At 38.5% G+C, this 18330-nt stretch overlaps 1 protein-coding gene across 1 annotated transcript in view; it reads left to right on the forward strand.

Moving 5' to 3' along the window:
* The window catches only part of SELENOF (selenoprotein F), a 28688-nt gene extending 17111 nt beyond the window's left edge, over nucleotides 1-11577 (forward strand). The window contains exons 4-5 of the mRNA XM_009273971.2: nucleotides 8062-8111; nucleotides 10579-11577. Coding sequence (XP_009272246.2) covers nucleotides 8062-8111; nucleotides 10579-10710 — 182 coding nt within the window. The 3' untranslated portion in view covers nucleotides 10711-11577. The remainder of the gene's footprint in view (nucleotides 1-8061; nucleotides 8112-10578) is intronic.
* The last annotated feature ends 6753 nt before the right edge of the window (nucleotides 11578-18330 follow it).

Here is an 18330-nt window from a genome sequence, read left to right on the forward strand (position 1 = left end):
TAAAAGGGAATGGCCCTCAATTTCTGCTGTGTGCACACCATGAAACATGTTCCAAAAGCTTACAGTACAAAAGGAAAAATGTGAACATTTTAAAGATTTTTTTTCCTTTCAATCCTTGGTTATCTAAACCTGCTCAAAGATTTCCATTCCATTAATCATATAGCTTGCTTTTTAAAATGACTGAATAAATTTCAGTGGTTTTTCAGTAGGTTCTCTGTTTTGACTACCAGTTCTGCTTTGGTACAGTAAGAAGAAAAAAAAGGACTGACTAGTGCACTTAAAAGATCTCTTCTGCTTTTTCATCACCAATTTCTGCAGTTACCTAATCTAAATTTAATCTTGACCAAATTTACTGCTAGGGTATTAGAACAGGTTGGAAGATGGGATAAATTTTAAGATCATATTTAGAAATTTTAAAAAGCAGTAGAACATATTCTTCTAGCTGGTATTTGTCCTCACATTAGTATTAATCTCAGAATACTTTAACTCAGATTTTCCCGTTGATTTTAACTTCTACCAGAAACAGTATTTAATTTCTCCATCTTAAGACATGAACATTCAAGAAGTGTTTTTGTTTCAAGTTTTCACTTGGATGTTTGCTACGGAAGTTAGGTTGCCTGAAGGTCATGCTGCTGCTTTTGAAGCATTGTCTTTGTAGGCTTCATTGAACTGTGTAGCCTGTCATTGACAATGTCTCAGTGCAATTAGCTCTGATTCCTTTCCTGTAGCTTCTGCTAGGATTTTGTTGGGTTTGGGTTTTTCTTTTGCAGAATATACACAAAATGGCACCGCTAATTGCAGGACTGTGTATGTGTTAGAATTACTTGGATTAGTATATATTACTTCTGTATCTGACCGTGAAGTCTTCACCTTTAAGTACCTGTGTAAATTGTTTTTGTCACTTGGCTTACTCCCACAGACTTTATTTGTCATGGACTACTTCTGGGTTATATTTTATTTGGCCAAAGGATAAACAGTGGTTAAGGATTAAAATCTGTTGAATTAATAAAGGTTTGTAAAAGTTACACAGTAAGGAAGTTACACAGTTGGAAAAACCTGTGTGTTGCTCGTGGTTACTAAATGCAATATTCTATGGTCATTCTGTAATTTCTATCAATTACTGGTTATATAATTTCTAGCTACAAATAGTTGCTGAATACACCTGTGTGCCTGAAATGTGAGAATTATTACATATGGAATATATTTATAGATACTGGGAAAGCAAAGAAGTGACAAGTGATAAAAAAAATCTAGTCCTCAGCAAGATGAAAAAATCTAGTCCTCGGCAACATTATCTCAATCTTAAACGGAATGTTATTCTTTGTAATATCATAACAAACTACTAAATGCTTTTGTGAATATGGCCAAGGATGTCTATTATGGTTTTCAAATACAGCTTCTTGTGATAATTCAGGTAACAGACCACATTTCTGTAAGACTCTTTAAGTTCAGTACTGAAATATTTTTCCTGCTAAGTTTCCCTTAAAAATAAATTATAAATGCTGTACTGTAAAATTAATTCCTATATTACATATATTTTGAAATTGTTCTGTATAAATCCGTTCTTAAATATTTACCATTTAAAAGCACTCCATTGAAGTAGAACATTGAAAACATAAGTGACAAGATTCATAGATGAAGCAATATCTTATTACACCAGGTAACAGAAAATGTGACAATTTTTGGCTGACGTCCATAAAACTAAGGCTCTGAAATAGAATAATAAATTAGCTGGGTCAGTGATTAATCTAGCATATTTGTTTTAAGGTGACTTTTCAGTGGCAGCCGTGTTCTGTTCATGATGAGATAGGAGATCGGTGTCCAGACTCCTATGTTCTTTACAGTTTGTTTAACAAACTGAATTAGGCTGGGTTTTTTCATTGAACACTTCTTTCATATTTCTCTGCATTCTTTTTGCTCATCAAGAGAAAAACTCTCACCTCTCCCTGTGTGACTGTCTTATTAAGAAGTGGATGTGCTCCCAGCAAATCTGTTACAGAAACAAGGTCCTTAATTGTTGAACTCATGCAGTACGCAACTACACTAGATCCTCTGACTTTGGAGTCAGTAAGCACTCTACTATATTGCCCAAGTTCTGCAAGTGTGAGGGGGATTCTTTTAGCTACTAAAATGTAATTTGTTATGGGATTGTATTTTTAGGTAAGATCACTTATTTCCTGGTTATTTTAGTCGGTAATTCTGAAAATACTGGTGAAAGAAAGATAGGAAGTTATATTAACCTTAAATCTTGCATTGGTAGAAATGCTAGTAAAACTCTTGCTAAGAAATATAGGATATTGTAGTGGGAGACATGCATTGTTTTATCAGTCTTTTGTAAACAGATGATATACAAACTAAAACAATACTTCACTTCAGATTTAGAAATGTCTCTTGCCATACTGCTTCTACAAAGTACCCTGTCTTTGTTTTTTGTGAAGTTTCTTCTTCAGGCTTGATCGGAGCTCTGTCTTGGATTTGCTTTTGAAAGTGTGTGGTGCTTTGTATAAAATCATGAACAGCTGTGTTGTAACTTGATTAATAGACTACAAAGAGTAGTTATTGATGTGCCATATGACTTCTTAAATTTAAATTCTTATCTCAGACTGAGGGTCCCCAAAAGGTAAAGTGCTATAGCCATTAAAATGTAAATGAGTGCTTGATGTCTGCTGTAGTTCTGTCTCTTTGCTAGGCCCTCATGGTATCTTTTGAAGCAGGCTCATGCGATCTTCAAAACTGCAGAGCATGTATTTGTCCCCAAAACAATTTATTAAAGAATCAAAGGAAAGAAATTAATGCTTTTGGTTTGCCTGTATTCCCAGTGATTTACACATTCATGTTTTTAGCAAATATTGCCAGTTGTCTTAGTAATGCTTAGATATTTGTGACATAATTAAATGTTGGGTTTTTCTGTCTTCATAAAATATCACTCTGCTACTCTTCCTTTTGTCTTGGTTCCTTTTTCTTTTCCATAGGTTTAACACTTGATAACTAGCAATGCCTCAATAAAACCATTGTTTTATTCGAGTTCATTTCAGGTACAAAATGGTCAAGTCCTTTTTGCCTTTTTTATGTACAAACCTGTGACATTCTGCACAAACTTGTGTTTATAATAAAGTTTTTTTTACTTTTGAACTGCTTGTGTCTAATAATTCAGGGCAAGTTAAGCAAGTTACCTTTTTATTTCATTGGTTTATGCTAAGTAATATTACATTTGCTTTCTGTATAGTGAAATTAACTCAGAACAACTATTTATAGCTAGTCTTAGATGTACTTTAATCATCCTCTCCTGTATTAGTATTAGATCACTTCAGTAATTTCCTGTAACGTAACATTCTGTATACGTTTAGTCTCTTTTTAGTTTTAAAAATCAGTTGTATGTGCTGTGTTGAGTTGCACAAAGTACCATGCTGTTTGATAAAATGTCAGTCTTTTGAAAGATAGTAGTAACTCATGTGCTTCCTATTGCTAATTTAATGTGTGAAACATTTCAATACATCACAAAGACTTTAAATATTTCTCTAAAAATAGATCATCCTTTATACTAATTTTGAAACATTCCTCCTTATTCATGAATGATGATGGAAGCATTCCTTTCTGATGTTGCTCTTGGAGCACTACCAATTCTTTGCCCTGACCACATAAAGGGCTCTTTCGGTGTAATACTGAGGGACAGGAGAGATAGTCACCTTCATCAAAAAAGTATGCTGCTGCCTTCAAGTGCCCAATTAGCATTTTTTGAGACTATCTGTAATACGAAGCTGTGTATTTGTGCACAGCATCAAGAGTTTAGAAGAAGCTAAAAGGTTCTGTTTACTAGAATAGCATAAACTGAGAAGGGTACGTCCAGTTTAAAAAGTTGGATGAATCCCCGAATAGCATAAACTGAGAAGGGTATGTCCAGTTTAAAAAGTTGGATGAATCCCCATAGGCATGCATAGTCGTCATCATAAGTGTTACAACAGTAAGCAATGGAATAAATCTAAACTAAAAGCACAGCTTTTTAAATAACAAAAGGATTAGAAGATTGAATAAGTGGACTTTTCCATTACTGGCAGATACTTAATCACATTAGATTCTTGCTAGAAGACATGCTGTAGCTTACCAGGAGGAAAAATTGTACAGTAAAAATTTAATGCTGACCTTGTGCTGAAGATTTGACTAGTTCTGACTTGTGCTTTTCTGCCATTAAAATCTGAAACTGATACAATAGAGACAGTAAGGGTTTCTTTAATCTCCTCCAGGCCTTTCTGATTTGAGGCCATTATAATCCTTCTGATGCGTGTAGAGACAGAGAAGATTGTCCATGTGCATAGTTGTTTGAAAACTAGTGAGATTTTACTGCCATTGTATATTGGCTCTCATTCAAGTATTAAGAGATAAGTTTAATTTTTTTCTCAACATCGTTTTGTATTCTTTCAGTTACAGATCAAGCAGGAGATCTTTGCTCCTAAAGCAGGAATCTAAATAATGTGAATATTCCTGAATGTAGATATCCTTAGTAGTCTGGATCATGGCCTTAATATATAACAGTAGGTAGTCAACTCTGTTTACAAAGAAGTTATGCCTAGCATATAGATCTGCAGCTCTACATGGAGAGATGTGGAGTCATGTCCATTTTGGGTCAGGAAGTTTTCTTATGGTATAGCCTACTGTGCCTCAGAATAACGCAGGTGTGTGCATGCATATACATAGACTTGCTGTTTGGGCATGAGTGATTCTTAGATTGCTTAGTAATCTCCACTTAGGACTCTAGGCTTTAATTCCAACAGACTAGTTTTCACAGACTTTCTCAAAGAGGGGGTGTATATCAAAATAAAGCAACATTATAACAATAGCAGTGAGTTTCTCTGTCCTACTGTGTTTATAGGCAGAGGCTGCTCTTAGGTCTTTGAAAGCACTGTTCAGTATTACCTCTCTTTGCAAAACAGTTTGGTGCTGGGCAGGCTTTAAAATGCCCATACTACACCTGATCCTTTTCTCTGACCTTTTAGTTGCAGTTGATTGCGTGGCAATCAAGTCTGCTCTGTAGGCTCACCTCAGGGTTGCCTTCAAATGGAAGGCATATGCTTTGGTATTGCATGTTTTATAAGAGCATAAGGTGAAGTGATTTTCTTCACATTATGTGAAAGGACAGTTGCAAAGCTGGCAGTAGAACAGCTCTGACTTCTAGTCTGGTGTTTAATTTACCGGAACATAGGGTCATGGCACCAAACTCAGAGTTCATCTTATGGAAGTCAAAGTGGAAAATGCCTTCCTCGCTTGCCCATGGTTGGACTATATAAATGCTTGTTTCTCTGCCATGTGTAATTTCTAAAGCTGCTACAGGGAGAAGAAAATGGGGAGATAGCTAGGATTTTAGTATTCAACATCAAACTATTAAGTAGTGGTGTAAAGATGTGCAAGTAGCCTTCAGACATAAGATCATCGGAAGCAACAATGTTGATGCCAGGGTGTAGAGGGGAAACTGTTGGGGCAGTGCTGAAGGTAGAGCATGTGCACCTCATCACATGATAAGCAAGCAGCCATGTGTCCCAAAATGTGCACTGTTGCTGTGTCTGACTTCCTAACCCCATCAATTCCATTCAAAGGCTGTTTATTCAACTTAGGGCATGATTTTGTGGAAAGAAAAAAAGTGTTTGGGATAATCTGTATTTTTAATGCATGTCAGTATATTAATTTCTCACTTTAGCTTCCAAAATTGAGAATATACAAATTAAGTTATTTGTACAGTGAGTGTTTTTCTTTGTTGCATTGCAAATTCAAGTGACTAATGCAGAAAGTCACTATGATCAGCATTAGAAATAAATATGCCATCAACAGAAACCAATTTTGTTCCAGCTGTCTAAAACTTCAGGAAAAATGTTCTGTAGCACTCCAGCTTTCAGAAGATTTAGACATTTGACATTGATACAAGTGTATAATAGCTACTTTTAAAGTGACAAAATGTAATACTGCCTATAGAATACTTTCTTCTTCCACCTAACTCTGTTCCCATTTTATGTGAGCTTGTTCAGTCTAACACTGCAGCAAGAGAACAGCCACTCATGTCCAAATGAGCTTTCATCTGTCACTCAAGTAACAAATCCTCACACCTGTTAAGAGCTTAAAGTGCTGTAACCTGAGTTAACCCCCAAAGGCTATTCTTTAGTACAGTGGAGTTCCACAGTTCAGATTTGCTTCTGAAACTTTATCCATTTTACTATGCTCTTACAGTTTTTCTTTAAGTTTTGCAATTCAAGTTACCCACTGTACTGACTGCTTCTTACAACCTCCTTTTCATATAAAGCCCTAGAGACCGATTTCAGCTTTAGATTTAAATTGAAAAAAACATGGAAAAATTCCCCATGAATAGTTCAACGTCCTGTGGACTTAACAAAGAGTAAGAAATATCTTTGCCACTCTTTTGCATGTTACTGTTGATGACAGCCAAGACAACTAACAGGTCAAAAGGACATGGGAAACACTGAAGTTGAAAATCATGTCTTTGAGTTTAAATCAGAATTGAACTGCAGTATGTGAGCAAGTACTGGTAATTTAGTGCTATTTGAAATTGTTATACAAGTACAGCTTACAATATGACATTAGTGTATAGTTCTATAGAAAGAATGAAAACAAGCCTTATTTTCTTCTTCAGGGCTCTAGTATATCTGGCAGCTCATTGGGCCATTGGTATTTTTTCAATTTGTTTATACTCTGTAGTGGTTGGTGCAGCAGGCAGAGTATACGATTTTGATCTGTACCAGGAGCACAGTGGAAGAGGGAAGAAAATAAATGCCACTCTGTATATACGTACTGAAAGAGGGTTAAGGTAACTGTTGACACTAATATAAAGATGCCAGGGGATATCTTTACAATTACTGAGGAAAGCGCTACACTTTGAGGCAGTGTGAAACATTAGTCCTGAGGTTGCACTCCTTTCCATGCACCAGCTGGATGCACTGCAGTTTGTGAGATTCATTGTTGTCTAACCTTGAAGAAGCAGCTTTAACATGCAGCTAGTACCTTTGTAAGAGTCAGTCTGTACTGGCAGGGTTCATCCTTGGGGAGACTCTACTGATATACTACAGAAGTGTTCTGAATCCACTTAATGGCAGTACAGATACTAAATTCAGCCTTTAGCATAACCTGAATGTAAGGAGGAGGAACGAAGACTATTTTCTAAATAAATTTTAAATACTTCTAGAACTCAGACATTCATTAGGCTAAAGTGTTTGGAAGTAGGGGATTATGCTCATGCTTTGTCCTGAAATAATTAATATCATCTTTTCTTTTTAAAGTTAATGTTAACACAAGGCCTGGGCTGTGCTGTAGCGATACAGGGACTATGCTGCTGTTAATGTTTGCTGACTTAGTGCTTCAGGTGAAGAATTGTTGAGCAGCAGCCGACCTCAGACCTGAACTTCTCTCCATGTAGCTACATGACAGGCCATAGAGTCCATCTTAAAGCTGATTGCTTTTAGGAGTGTCAAGAGAAGAGGAGATACCAGCTTCTGTTTGTGTTTTCTGTTCTTGTTTTCTTGCTGGTTTTCGACATGTAATCTCAGATATCTCTGCAAGACAAGACTGTCCATCTTGTTTGCAAGAATAACACCTCTACCCACAGTTTCCTCTGTGCTCTTTCACCCACACTGCTGCAGCTTGTGTGGAGTGTGCTGATGGGATGTGTCATATTTAACCTCCCTCACAAAGCCTATCTTCAGCCAGATTTTGATCGCTCTAAGACTTTTCCTCACATTTGTGTATCGCAGCAGCATATGGGCCAGTCTACTGAAGACTGTCAGTTGTACATGCAGATAAACTGATTTAGACAGTTGCACTAGTGTTTGAGGAAAATCCAAGCAGATAGGAAGCTTGTTCGGAATACTAGCAAAAATAGGGTGTTCCTTAGGCATAATAGGTTTAGCATTATTAATTTTGTGAGGATATTAAAAATTTTAACATTGAAATACCTTCTAAAGCATCATTCCAAAATAAATAATTCAGGGAATACTAGATTGAATGTAAATCTATTTTATGCAAGTGGAGAAGAGTTTGATTATCTTTCTTTTCTCCAAATCATAGCTTTTGTCAGGAGCGATAAGCCAAAACTCTTCAGGGGACTGCAAATCAAGGTGAGTAGTAACATAACTTTTTTTATTTGGGATGCTAAGAAGAAATAAGCTTGGTGGAGACAGTCCTTTGTGGATTGTTCCTTATTTGCTGATCAAGTAATCCTTTAGCAGAGGACATATATTTGCATTGCCAGTATAAATCTTTACAAGTTCCTGCTGCTAATATTAATTGGGTTATTGCTCGGTAACTGTTCAGTACCAATTCTTTGTTGTTGTTGGAGTTTTATTGTTTTGTTGTTGTTTGTTTGTTTTTAATCTAAGAAAAAATATACTGGAACCCATAAGTAATAGCAGATGGCAAAAGAATGTGAGGAATGCTTGCATTCTGTCCTTACTCTGTGGATATCTTCGATTTACTCGAGCTTATTCTGGCATAGTTTCCTTTTCTCCTGTTCTGTTCTCCCCTCATTTTCTAATGGAGCTGCCATTTCCAAAGATTTGGCAATTCTTAGATTTTTCTCCTCCCTCTCAGAATTTCCTTGCTGTGTTCTGTGATTCTGTTTTTCTCTATAGTCTTCAAACATCCAGCTTTATAGAAATGCATATACTGTATGGTGTTCCTTATGACTTGCATATATGCAAAGCTGCATGAGCTGCACTGCCGTAAGCTCAAGCAATTCTTTGGTTTCAAGATCTAGTGTAAGACTTCACTTTCCTTTTAAAATCCTGTGTGAACTTCCAGCGCACTTCACAGATATACATCTTGATTCTCACATCTTGTGCTCCTGTCTCTATTCACCAAATGGCACCATCTGGAATCACTTCATAGCTATGCATGGCTACAATAAGTGATTTGTCTTCTCAGCAGCAGATTCCATCTAAAACAGATTTCCTCTGTCTCATGCATTCATGTCTCTGTGTCCTCCAATTTCTTTCAAAAGCTTTCTCTCCTTCTGCATGTCTGTTTCATTTTTATTTTAAACTTTGTAGCTGTATTGAACATCAAAGCAGTCTAGACTACAATTGGTACAGAGCACTACCAGAAAAAATATAGTGCAAATGGATCTGGTATTTATTTTACAAGACTTTCAGAAAATGGATTAGAGATGCCACTAGCTTCATTAAGTAAAACCAACAAGGTTAGCTCAGTAGGGTAAAGTAAAATACTTCTGGGGAAAACTTTCCATAAACTTAGATGGTTAGAGCCTTCTAATGCTGTTTAAAAGCTTTTATTTGCATTACATATTTTGTGACTTAGTGAGTCTTCAGGAGCATTAAAGTATTACGTTACCAGCAAAGCATAGTAGGCACAGATACAACACAGCAGGAAAGAATGTGATTACATTAGAAATTGATAGTAGAACTTTGAGCTGTTAAAGTGACTGGAAATTTCTAAAATGGTAAAAAGGCTATTGATTATATGAGAAAAATCATTCAGCTGCTTGATTCAAAAATCCAACTTTGGTAACTTAAAACAGTTGAAGTAGAATATCGTCTTTCAAAGCTAGGCTTATGGCGCTGCTCCCTGCATATGCATTGGCTTGTGCAAGCCGATTAGCTTGCCAAGGAGAGCAAGAAGTAGATGTTTCTCACACACACATACATCTCTCTTCACTTGACTTGTTCCTCCGCTTTCCTCTCTTTGACATTAAATGCAAGTCAGAAGCCTGAACTGAAGTTGTTTCCTACCTGTTTTACTTAAGGCAAGTAACTGTTCTGGATATCAAGATAAACATTTACTGCTCTTAATGGGTTTTAATTTCCTGTGAAATAAGGCCTCTTTGTCCCTTATGTTTCCTTCTTTTCTCCCATGCTCATTCCTTAGGACTAGGCAAGAAAGCATCTAATCCAGAGCTGCAGACACTGGCCAACTGCTGCTGGTGGGGTGTGCAACCTACAGCATCTGTGTCTTTAAAGCTTCAGTATGGGGTCTTCCCTCTTACCGGTTCTTCCTTTGCATACACACATGCACACAAACTCTAGCTTTGAATGTCTCATGTTCTCCTTTGAATCTGGACAGTAGGTGAAAAAATATCGGAGGAGAGGAGGTAGCAGCATAGGGGAGAACAAGCTGAAAGACTGATCTCATGAGCATAATTTGATTTTTATAGATCTGTTTTCTTCAAGAAATGTAGAATATATTGTTGTTAAACACTCTAGTAATGAAATTCATAAAATCAGAACAAAATATGTGGCACTGGAATATTTATAGCATTGAGCATTGTCAGGAACAACCAAGCTTGTCTTTTTTTTTTAAGAATTCTAAGCTTTAAAAAGCCAAAGCTTAGGTTGATTTCTTAGCACAAATTGTATTGCCAAAGTTTGCCCGGAATACTCTGATTTAATTTAGTGCTCTGTTCTTAAGTATTCATACTTCATGGTGTCACTCTATGGACTTTTTACTATTCTTGCTTTGACATCTTTTTAACTGATTTAAATCAACTGGGGGGGGGGGGAGTGTTAATATGGGGAATGCATTTCCCAGCCCAAGGTAACTGACTTTTTTTTTCTTCTTCCTCCCCTGCAGTATGTGCGTGGTTCTGACCCTGTACTAAAGCTGCTGGACGACAGTGGGAACATTGCAGAAGAACTGAGCATCCTCAAGTGGAATACAGATAGCGTGGAAGAATTTCTAAGTGAAAAATTAGAACGTCTATAAATCATTGCTTTCAGTCCTCTTTCCTCTTCATGTTTTGTCACGGTAATCTTCTCAGATGTCGTGTGCTACAATTGAAAAAACATTCCAGCTTCTATATTAATTTTAAAATATCTGTTGTGCTGTACTAAACATCTTGTAATTAGAAGGGGAAGCTTCAGCACACATATCTGACAAGTTGACAAACAGAATAGCTTGTCTTAATATATTTCAGCTTTTAATGCATTTATCACTAACAAAATGCCTTGTTTCAAAGTTAATTATGCAAATATCAGTTTGTTATAATTGGACCTGTTTTTACAATGTTCTTAAAACTGAAGAGCTTCAAATAATTGAATTATTACCGTGCTTTTCATCTGCTGCTGTTTGTAAGAAAGTCAGAACCAAATGCAGTGTACTATCTCCCAAAGAAACTTGACTGCTAATGCCCTCTTCTTGTTTGTATTTGAACTGTCCTTTTTGTAGAAGCATTGTTTACAGTGAGTATCTAGTTCACAGGTTTTGAAGCTGATGGAGGAACTCATGCTCTGGTACTGTGAAACATTTAGTAAGCACACTTTAGTGAAGACTACATAGAAAACCTCTGAGGTGTATGGAAGTCAGATGTCAGGTGTGCTTTACGTTGTGTTTTGCTTCAGAAAACATGAGATACAAGTCTTGAGAAACCTTTCCTTCTGCCCTTCACAAGTTTATTGGAAGTCTGTTTATCAAATGAATTTATAAACTGTTCTTTTAAAATGTATATTTTTCTTTCTCAGTTGAAATTTATGTGAACAGGGACTATAGACAGTATGTATGGTAATGAGTCAAATCCATTATGACTTGTCAGGTTTTTTCCACTTAGAGTGAATAAATACAGTAAGTAAGAATAATGTGGGTTTTTTTCTGAAGTCTAATTAGCAAATAAGTCTTCCCTTTAACTACTTCATGCACACCAGTTTTTGGTTGGATAGGTGTTATGCTATGGCCTGAATTGATACTCAGTTTTTCTCTTCATATATAATCTTATGTAAAGAAATTTCTGTACAACTTACAGATTTTATTCCCAACTTGAGGAAGAAATCATCAGCTTCATAGCAGAACAATAAACTTGGGCCTGAGACCACAGTAAATCATCAGAAGTAATACACTAAGGTGATTCTTTAGGCATAGCCTTCTGAGTTTTTATTCCTGAAATATTCTTACAAACTCATAGAAGGTGCATACAGCTAGGTCACATGCTGTGATCCTTGTTGTTCTGTCTCTCACTCTTATTCTATGCCTTTCACTCCTATCCTTGTAAGACATGCTGCTCCTTTCCCAGATGACTCAGTGTGGGACAGCGATAATAGTGGTCACCACTGTCTTCGAGAAATATGAACTCTACACAAAAAGCACAAATCTTTGCAGCTTGTGCGAACTTATCAAACATGGATTTGTTCTTGGGATGTGTGATGTATTAGTCAGCAGATGAGCTACAACCAAAACATGTGGCATGACAACCCAGTATTTTGGTAGTAAAAATATGCTGCCATCCACTGGTGTTTTAATATACTGACTATATCCCACACTTCTCATTCCTTTGTTTGCCAACAAGGGATTTCAGTTTCTGTGTTGATTTATTGTGCTGTTTTAGCAGAATATTTTAACCTCACCCTTCTCCCCAGCCTTAGGTCCTCTTTACCACTCAGTGGAGAGACTGTTTGCTTCATTTGGTAATTACCAAATATTTCGCTCTGCTTCTCTCAGTATTTCCTTCCTCTTCGTCCTTAACATGCTGGCCAGTGGGTTTCTGACCTTCAACCTCCCTTTTCTTTCCATGTCTTCCTACTGCCAGCCCACTACTTCCCTGCACAAACTTCTTCCAAGGCCAGGTCCTTCACTCCTGCTCTTGCTTGACTTCCAATGAAGCAAGGAACTTGCTCATGTACCAGGAGGTAACCGTCCCATAGTGGAGGAGGATGACAGGCCAAAGAATTCCTCCTCCAGCATAACTGGGGTTTATGACTGCAGCCCCAATACTGTTTCTGCAGCCTCTGACCTTTCCCAGTACTGGTTCTCACGTTCATCAAGGACACTGGAAATTATCTTTTCTCCCATTTTTCCTCCTAGGTTCCTGATTTGCTGATTCCTATTCCACATACTAATGTTGCCTTGTAATACAGATATTTATTCTCTTAGCTTAAAAGCATGCACAAGCTACATCGCTGTATTTCCCTATATATAGGAACATGTTGAGAGTCTTCCATGATTCCGTTACTGAGCTGCTGAGCCCTGAACCAATCTGTTAGCCTATAGCAAAAGCTTAATTACCCTACGCTTCTTGACCTGTTGACTGTTCTCCATGCTGTTCTTGAAGTGTCAAATTCATACCGTCCTTGCTTTATTCTTTCTCATTCTATCCTTTAGATGATACTCAGGTTCTTGGCTCTACAGATATGTGCTAGGAACATTTCACATGCTGGCAAAAATGAGCCGGGCTTTGTGCTAAAAGAGGGAGTTGGAGTGGGGAATAATTTCTTTTGGAAATTCTTAAGTTTCTATTTATCAGTGTGGGGGTTTTTTCTTCCAGTGTGCAGCTGTGAAAATTCATAGAGCTCAAAAGGTTATTTTGGCTTGTGGCAATTAACTACACAAAATACAAGGCTTAAAGCTCCCGTTTAAAAAGGAAGTGATTCATTTTTACTTATAGCCACGATAAGCACCCTTTTACTTCGTGAAAGGCATTCACTGAGATTTATGTAAGAATTATTTAGCCTTATATAATGCTCTTGTTGTGCCAAATCTTGGGGGAGTTAATGAAAGGAAGAATAAAAGCAGCAAGCATGCATGACTGAGTTGAAACATGAAGTGTCCATCTACCCCTCCTGTCTTTTTAGAAGGAAAAAAAAGGCAGCTCATCTTGTAGGAGAGAGTATAAGTGCTTTTAAAAAAAAAAAGTGTTGTACATTCCCATTTTCTACATATGGTATGTAGATGAATTTGAAGCATACTGTACAAGCTACTTGGAAGGGTTTCCTGGGTACCTGCTTAGTCATAGATTCCTGCGATGTGAACCAGAACAAAATGATTGTGGCAGGCAAAAATCTGTTTCAGAGCTAAAGGAAACCTTCCAGCAGACATGAAAATCATGGAAAGAAAGTAAGTATTCAACTCAGTCTTTGTTTTATTGTTTCATCACATAGAACAAGAACAGATTGCCAACTTAATGAAGAGCGCACACAAAAAAGTATGTGTGTTCAGAAACCTGGGCTCCTGTTGAGATTGTAAATTTTTGAACCTGAGTTTTCAGAAGCAAAGTATATCTTCTGATGTTCTTCTTCAGCCAGGGAGATTAGGCCTCCTTCCCCCCAAAAAAAAACAAAAAAGAAATAAAAAGCCAAAAAATGTTTTATTGTCATTCTACTTCATTAGCATGGAAGCTGGATTTTTAGAGCTGCATTAGAACTTTTCTATGTTCTACCCATAAAGGCAAACAGGCTCAAATCTAACTTGAGATAGTTTCAAGAGTGTATCGTAAGGAACAACATCATTTGCTGGTTCTTGCAGCGTGTAAGGAAGGTTAGACAAAGCACAAAATTTTCTTTGCTAGGGATGCTTTGATCACTTAAAGTAAATGGACCTTGAAATTTGTCAAGTGTGCCAGAGAAGGGTCTGTCAAATGCTAAAATGCAGCATATTTATATCAAAAGCAGCTAAAGAAAACACCATCTTCTGAATTTGTGTGTTTTTCCCTGGGTTGTTAACTGTTAAGGCCCAGCCCAGTTACTTTGAAACAAATTTGCTGTCATGTCTAAGAGCCCAAGGGACAAGACAGCCAAGGAGAGGAAGAACAGACAGCCCGCTGATAGGTTGTGTTATTGAACACCTGTGGTTCAGAACACCAGCTTCCCTCCCAAGTGCACTCTCGTAAAAAGGCTAAGCAGAAGGTAGCTGGAGAATATTTTCAGTAATTTTTTTTTTCCTTATCACTTGTCATAAAGGATGGACAGAAGGAAACACATTATGAAATTACTTACTTAGTGAGCTCAGACAGGAGACAAACTACAGTAGCAGTCAGAGTATTCTTGCATTTATTGATTTAAATAGGAACCGTGGCACCAGGTGAACACAGACTGTCTCAAAGAGTACCTGATTATCTGTTACACGCTGAGACGGATTCCTGATGCTGAACGAGGCCTATCGATCAGCTTTGTTGCTGTCCAAGAAGCAAGGTATCTGGCTACGTGTTTCAGTTGCACCTTTGTACACCTAAAGCCTTGCATAGAGCAGCACTTTTGTCCGCTGACACACAAGTTAAACAAAGCTTCTAAACACTGAGAGCTGGAGTAAGTCTCTCAACACTTCCCACTACTAAGGCAACCAAGATCAAAAGAGTTGCCCATGATTGACTCTTGCATCGAGCAAGCGCTTCTTTTGAATCATAGTTCATTTTGTCTGCTCTCAGGCTGTGTCGTCAAGCGTATTTGTTTCAAAGCACTTGCAGCAATGGAGCGTCCCAGATGACCTAGACAGCCTAATGCATAAGCTTCAAGTAGACAGTGGTGACATACATACCCTCATACGGGTAGTCCTACCAGTAATTGTTTTCCTTGAAAATACACACCACGCATACATTCTACAGGGGCCCAGTACAAGCTGTATTAATCACATTAATTGTGCATCTTTTGGAAGTTTCTAGCAATATTAGTATGTTATCCTGACAGCCTTCAGAGGCCATATACGATGCCTAATATAGTTTAAACATTTTGTAGAAAGGGAATTGATCCTAGTGCATAGGAGTTCGCTTTTGGGAGGTGTTCAGAGCAAAGAGCATCTTTGTATTCCAGAAATGGATAAGGACATCATAACTTTATGTCTAGTCAAGTGACCTGATCTTAATCTCGGTCTGAAAGCAGTGAACAGGTAACCCTCAGGGAGGCAAAGCAGCAGCACTGAAGGCACAACTGCAGCACGCTGTAGCGAACATGGGGTTTAAACTTGCATTATGTGTGCTTGGCAACTCCGGTACATGCTCTAAGATCCCCTCACAGTATTTATAGCTTGTAATGATACTTGTATCAGTGTGTCTTGCTTTATTTTTTTGAAGCTAGTCAGACTATAACTTCCCCAGGCACAACAACGTGTGCTCTTTCCTATCTTTGATGTGGTACAGACCTACCCAAACTTACTCAGGGTTTCAATCTCAACAAAACAGCAGATTTGTACACAAAATAGAGCACCTTAATTTCTTGGGTTAAAAGCCATACTTAATTTACTGCTATATTAATTACATAGGCTTTCAGCAAGTTATTCTTCTAAAGAAAAGTAGTTGTATGTTCATGTGCCATACAAAATATATCACAAAAAAATAAGGGTTAACAATCAAACTAGTAGAATCGAACTCCAGAGACTGGGATACTTCTGCTTTGTCTTAGTTTTAAGTGCCTGATTTACTCAGCAGCAGCAGGAAAGCAGTCACTCCAGTGAGTCAACATCATTAACAGCCCAGTATGAGAGTTTTTTAGTTCTCAGTATTCTTCCCAAGATTTTACTGTGGTGAAATCCCACTATAAGTCATGCTGGATGGAATGGGAAGGAGTAAATCAGTCTTACTGTAAAACCACAAATTCATCTAGGAATATTTTTCCTAGTTTCTGTATACTGGAAATCCTCAGGGGCGGCTGCACTGGTATTTGATACATAGGAATAACTGGATAATGGATTTACAGCGTAGAAGTCTTAACATTTCCAAAACGATTCACGAGAGCAGTTCCATACCTTGACCTTATCGGCCAGCATCCAGCACTGCAGTACAGTACATATCCTGGAGCTGGGCATACGTTCCCTTGGGGCTGAGTGCATCAAGCACAAAAGAAACCACTTCTGAAAGTCACCAGCAAAGTCCACGTTCATGGCTGAGAACCGGGGAAAGAGACATTCCACAGCACCTTTCTACCTACCAGGTAGATGGGGCCCAAGCAGATGCCTGGTTAGGAAGGGCATTAAAAGAATACTTCATCATTTCTTTTAGAAAGCCGTACGTAGGAAGGTAATCTACATGGTAGGTCTTAGTAACTGTAGAAAAAGGGTTCCACAGGATGGGTGACAGCAGCAGAACCTGCATGCCAGGGTGCAATCACTATTTGGGAATCCCACTAAACAAGAAGGAAGCGGGAAGACATTGGGACTGCACAGCTTTGTGGCTTAGAGCAGCCCAACAGCCTCTCCCAGGTAACTTCAATTGGTCTCCAAGAAACACAAAATCGGGACTATGGATGGGTAAAACCTTATCAGAAGAGAATCTCAGTGGTACCTGAAAGTGGAAGCCTGTAAGGGGACCTCTGGCTTTTGTTTTCTGGGATATAAACTTGCAGGTCAGCTCCAAATTTTTCCTTAAAAGTACTTCTAGGTGCATCCCTCAGTAATTTTAATAACTATTATTTGTAAGTTTTCTATCCTGAGAAGACGCTGGAAGATGTGCACTTGATGATGATCTTTTGAGGTTGCATTTAATTTGGTTACCTAGGAGCCTTTCCGACTCCCCCCCTAAGTTTAAAGCGAGACTGGTAGGAAAGCACATCATTTGGTATTTGCTTCTGCATGCTTGGGGCCAAGCTATGGTTAGGAGGGCAAGTGATGTTTTGGTATAGTTTAATTCTTTTTAACCCAGTATTATCTTCATGTAGTTATTTCAGTGGAACAAAGGCTCAAACCACAGACTAAAGCATTCCTCACCTTAAATATGGGCAGAGAAAAATTTCCACTTTTCTCTGTTGTAGGATGTATGTAATTTTAAGGCAGGATGTCTATCAAACCTATCTCTAGGCTACAGTTCCTGACTAGGCTGTAAATTCCATGGGCAAACACAGATTTTTGGTGCAGGAGGATAAGCAGAGAACACGATAGTTAATGTAATTTTTTACCCCACCTTTTCCCCCTGCAATCAATGACTTGGTTTCTCCGATGTTACCCTACATTTTAGCCTACCTGAACCAGTTTCTGGAAAGCACCGATCTTCAATAAGGAGAGGTCTTAAGAACAGACAGACACATCTTTAACAAGCAGGTTTAGGTGGCTCATGGCGAAACACCTCAGAGCCTGTGTACTTACTCAGTGCAGCCAGGCTCCAGCCTGCAGAGTTTCCAGTCTGTATGACTCTTAATGCTGCCAGCTTGTTTTTTCCCCTCCTGGCTCTGACAGAGCAGAGCTGTAATAAGGTGACAAACCGCAGCTTCCCTCCACTCCCAGCAGTGAGGAAACACCTGCATTCACACTCCAGCGTTAGTCAGCCATGTATGCCCCAAACTAAGCAGCCATGCCTCCAGAGGGGAGTCTCGCTAATGCTTTTATTAGATTAACTGCATCAGTCACAGAGTATCTAGTTTTATGACTTTTCACTTCTGAACTTGGCCGCCCCCCACGCCACACGCGTCCCTGGGAGCCTGGCCAGGCTTTCCCCACGTGGGGTGCTCGGCCTCCCTGCGGAGGGTCACCGCACGCAGCGAGTCCCCGGGGGGGGAGAACGGCCAAGTGCCACCTTCATCTTGCCAAAAGGTCGCTGAAGGGACTGTGACGAAGAAGATCCATAATCTTATTTTCCCCGTTGTATGGAATAGGCAGAGGTGTGTCACCGGCTGGGGGGGGGCCTCCCTGTGACCTCCT

This window comes from Aptenodytes forsteri, unplaced genomic scaffold (genome assembly GCF_000699145.1).
Source record: "Aptenodytes forsteri isolate BGI_AS27 unplaced genomic scaffold, ASM69914v1 Scaffold59, whole genome shotgun sequence".
In the NCBI taxonomy this organism is placed as follows: Eukaryota; Metazoa; Chordata; class Aves; order Sphenisciformes; family Spheniscidae; genus Aptenodytes; species Aptenodytes forsteri.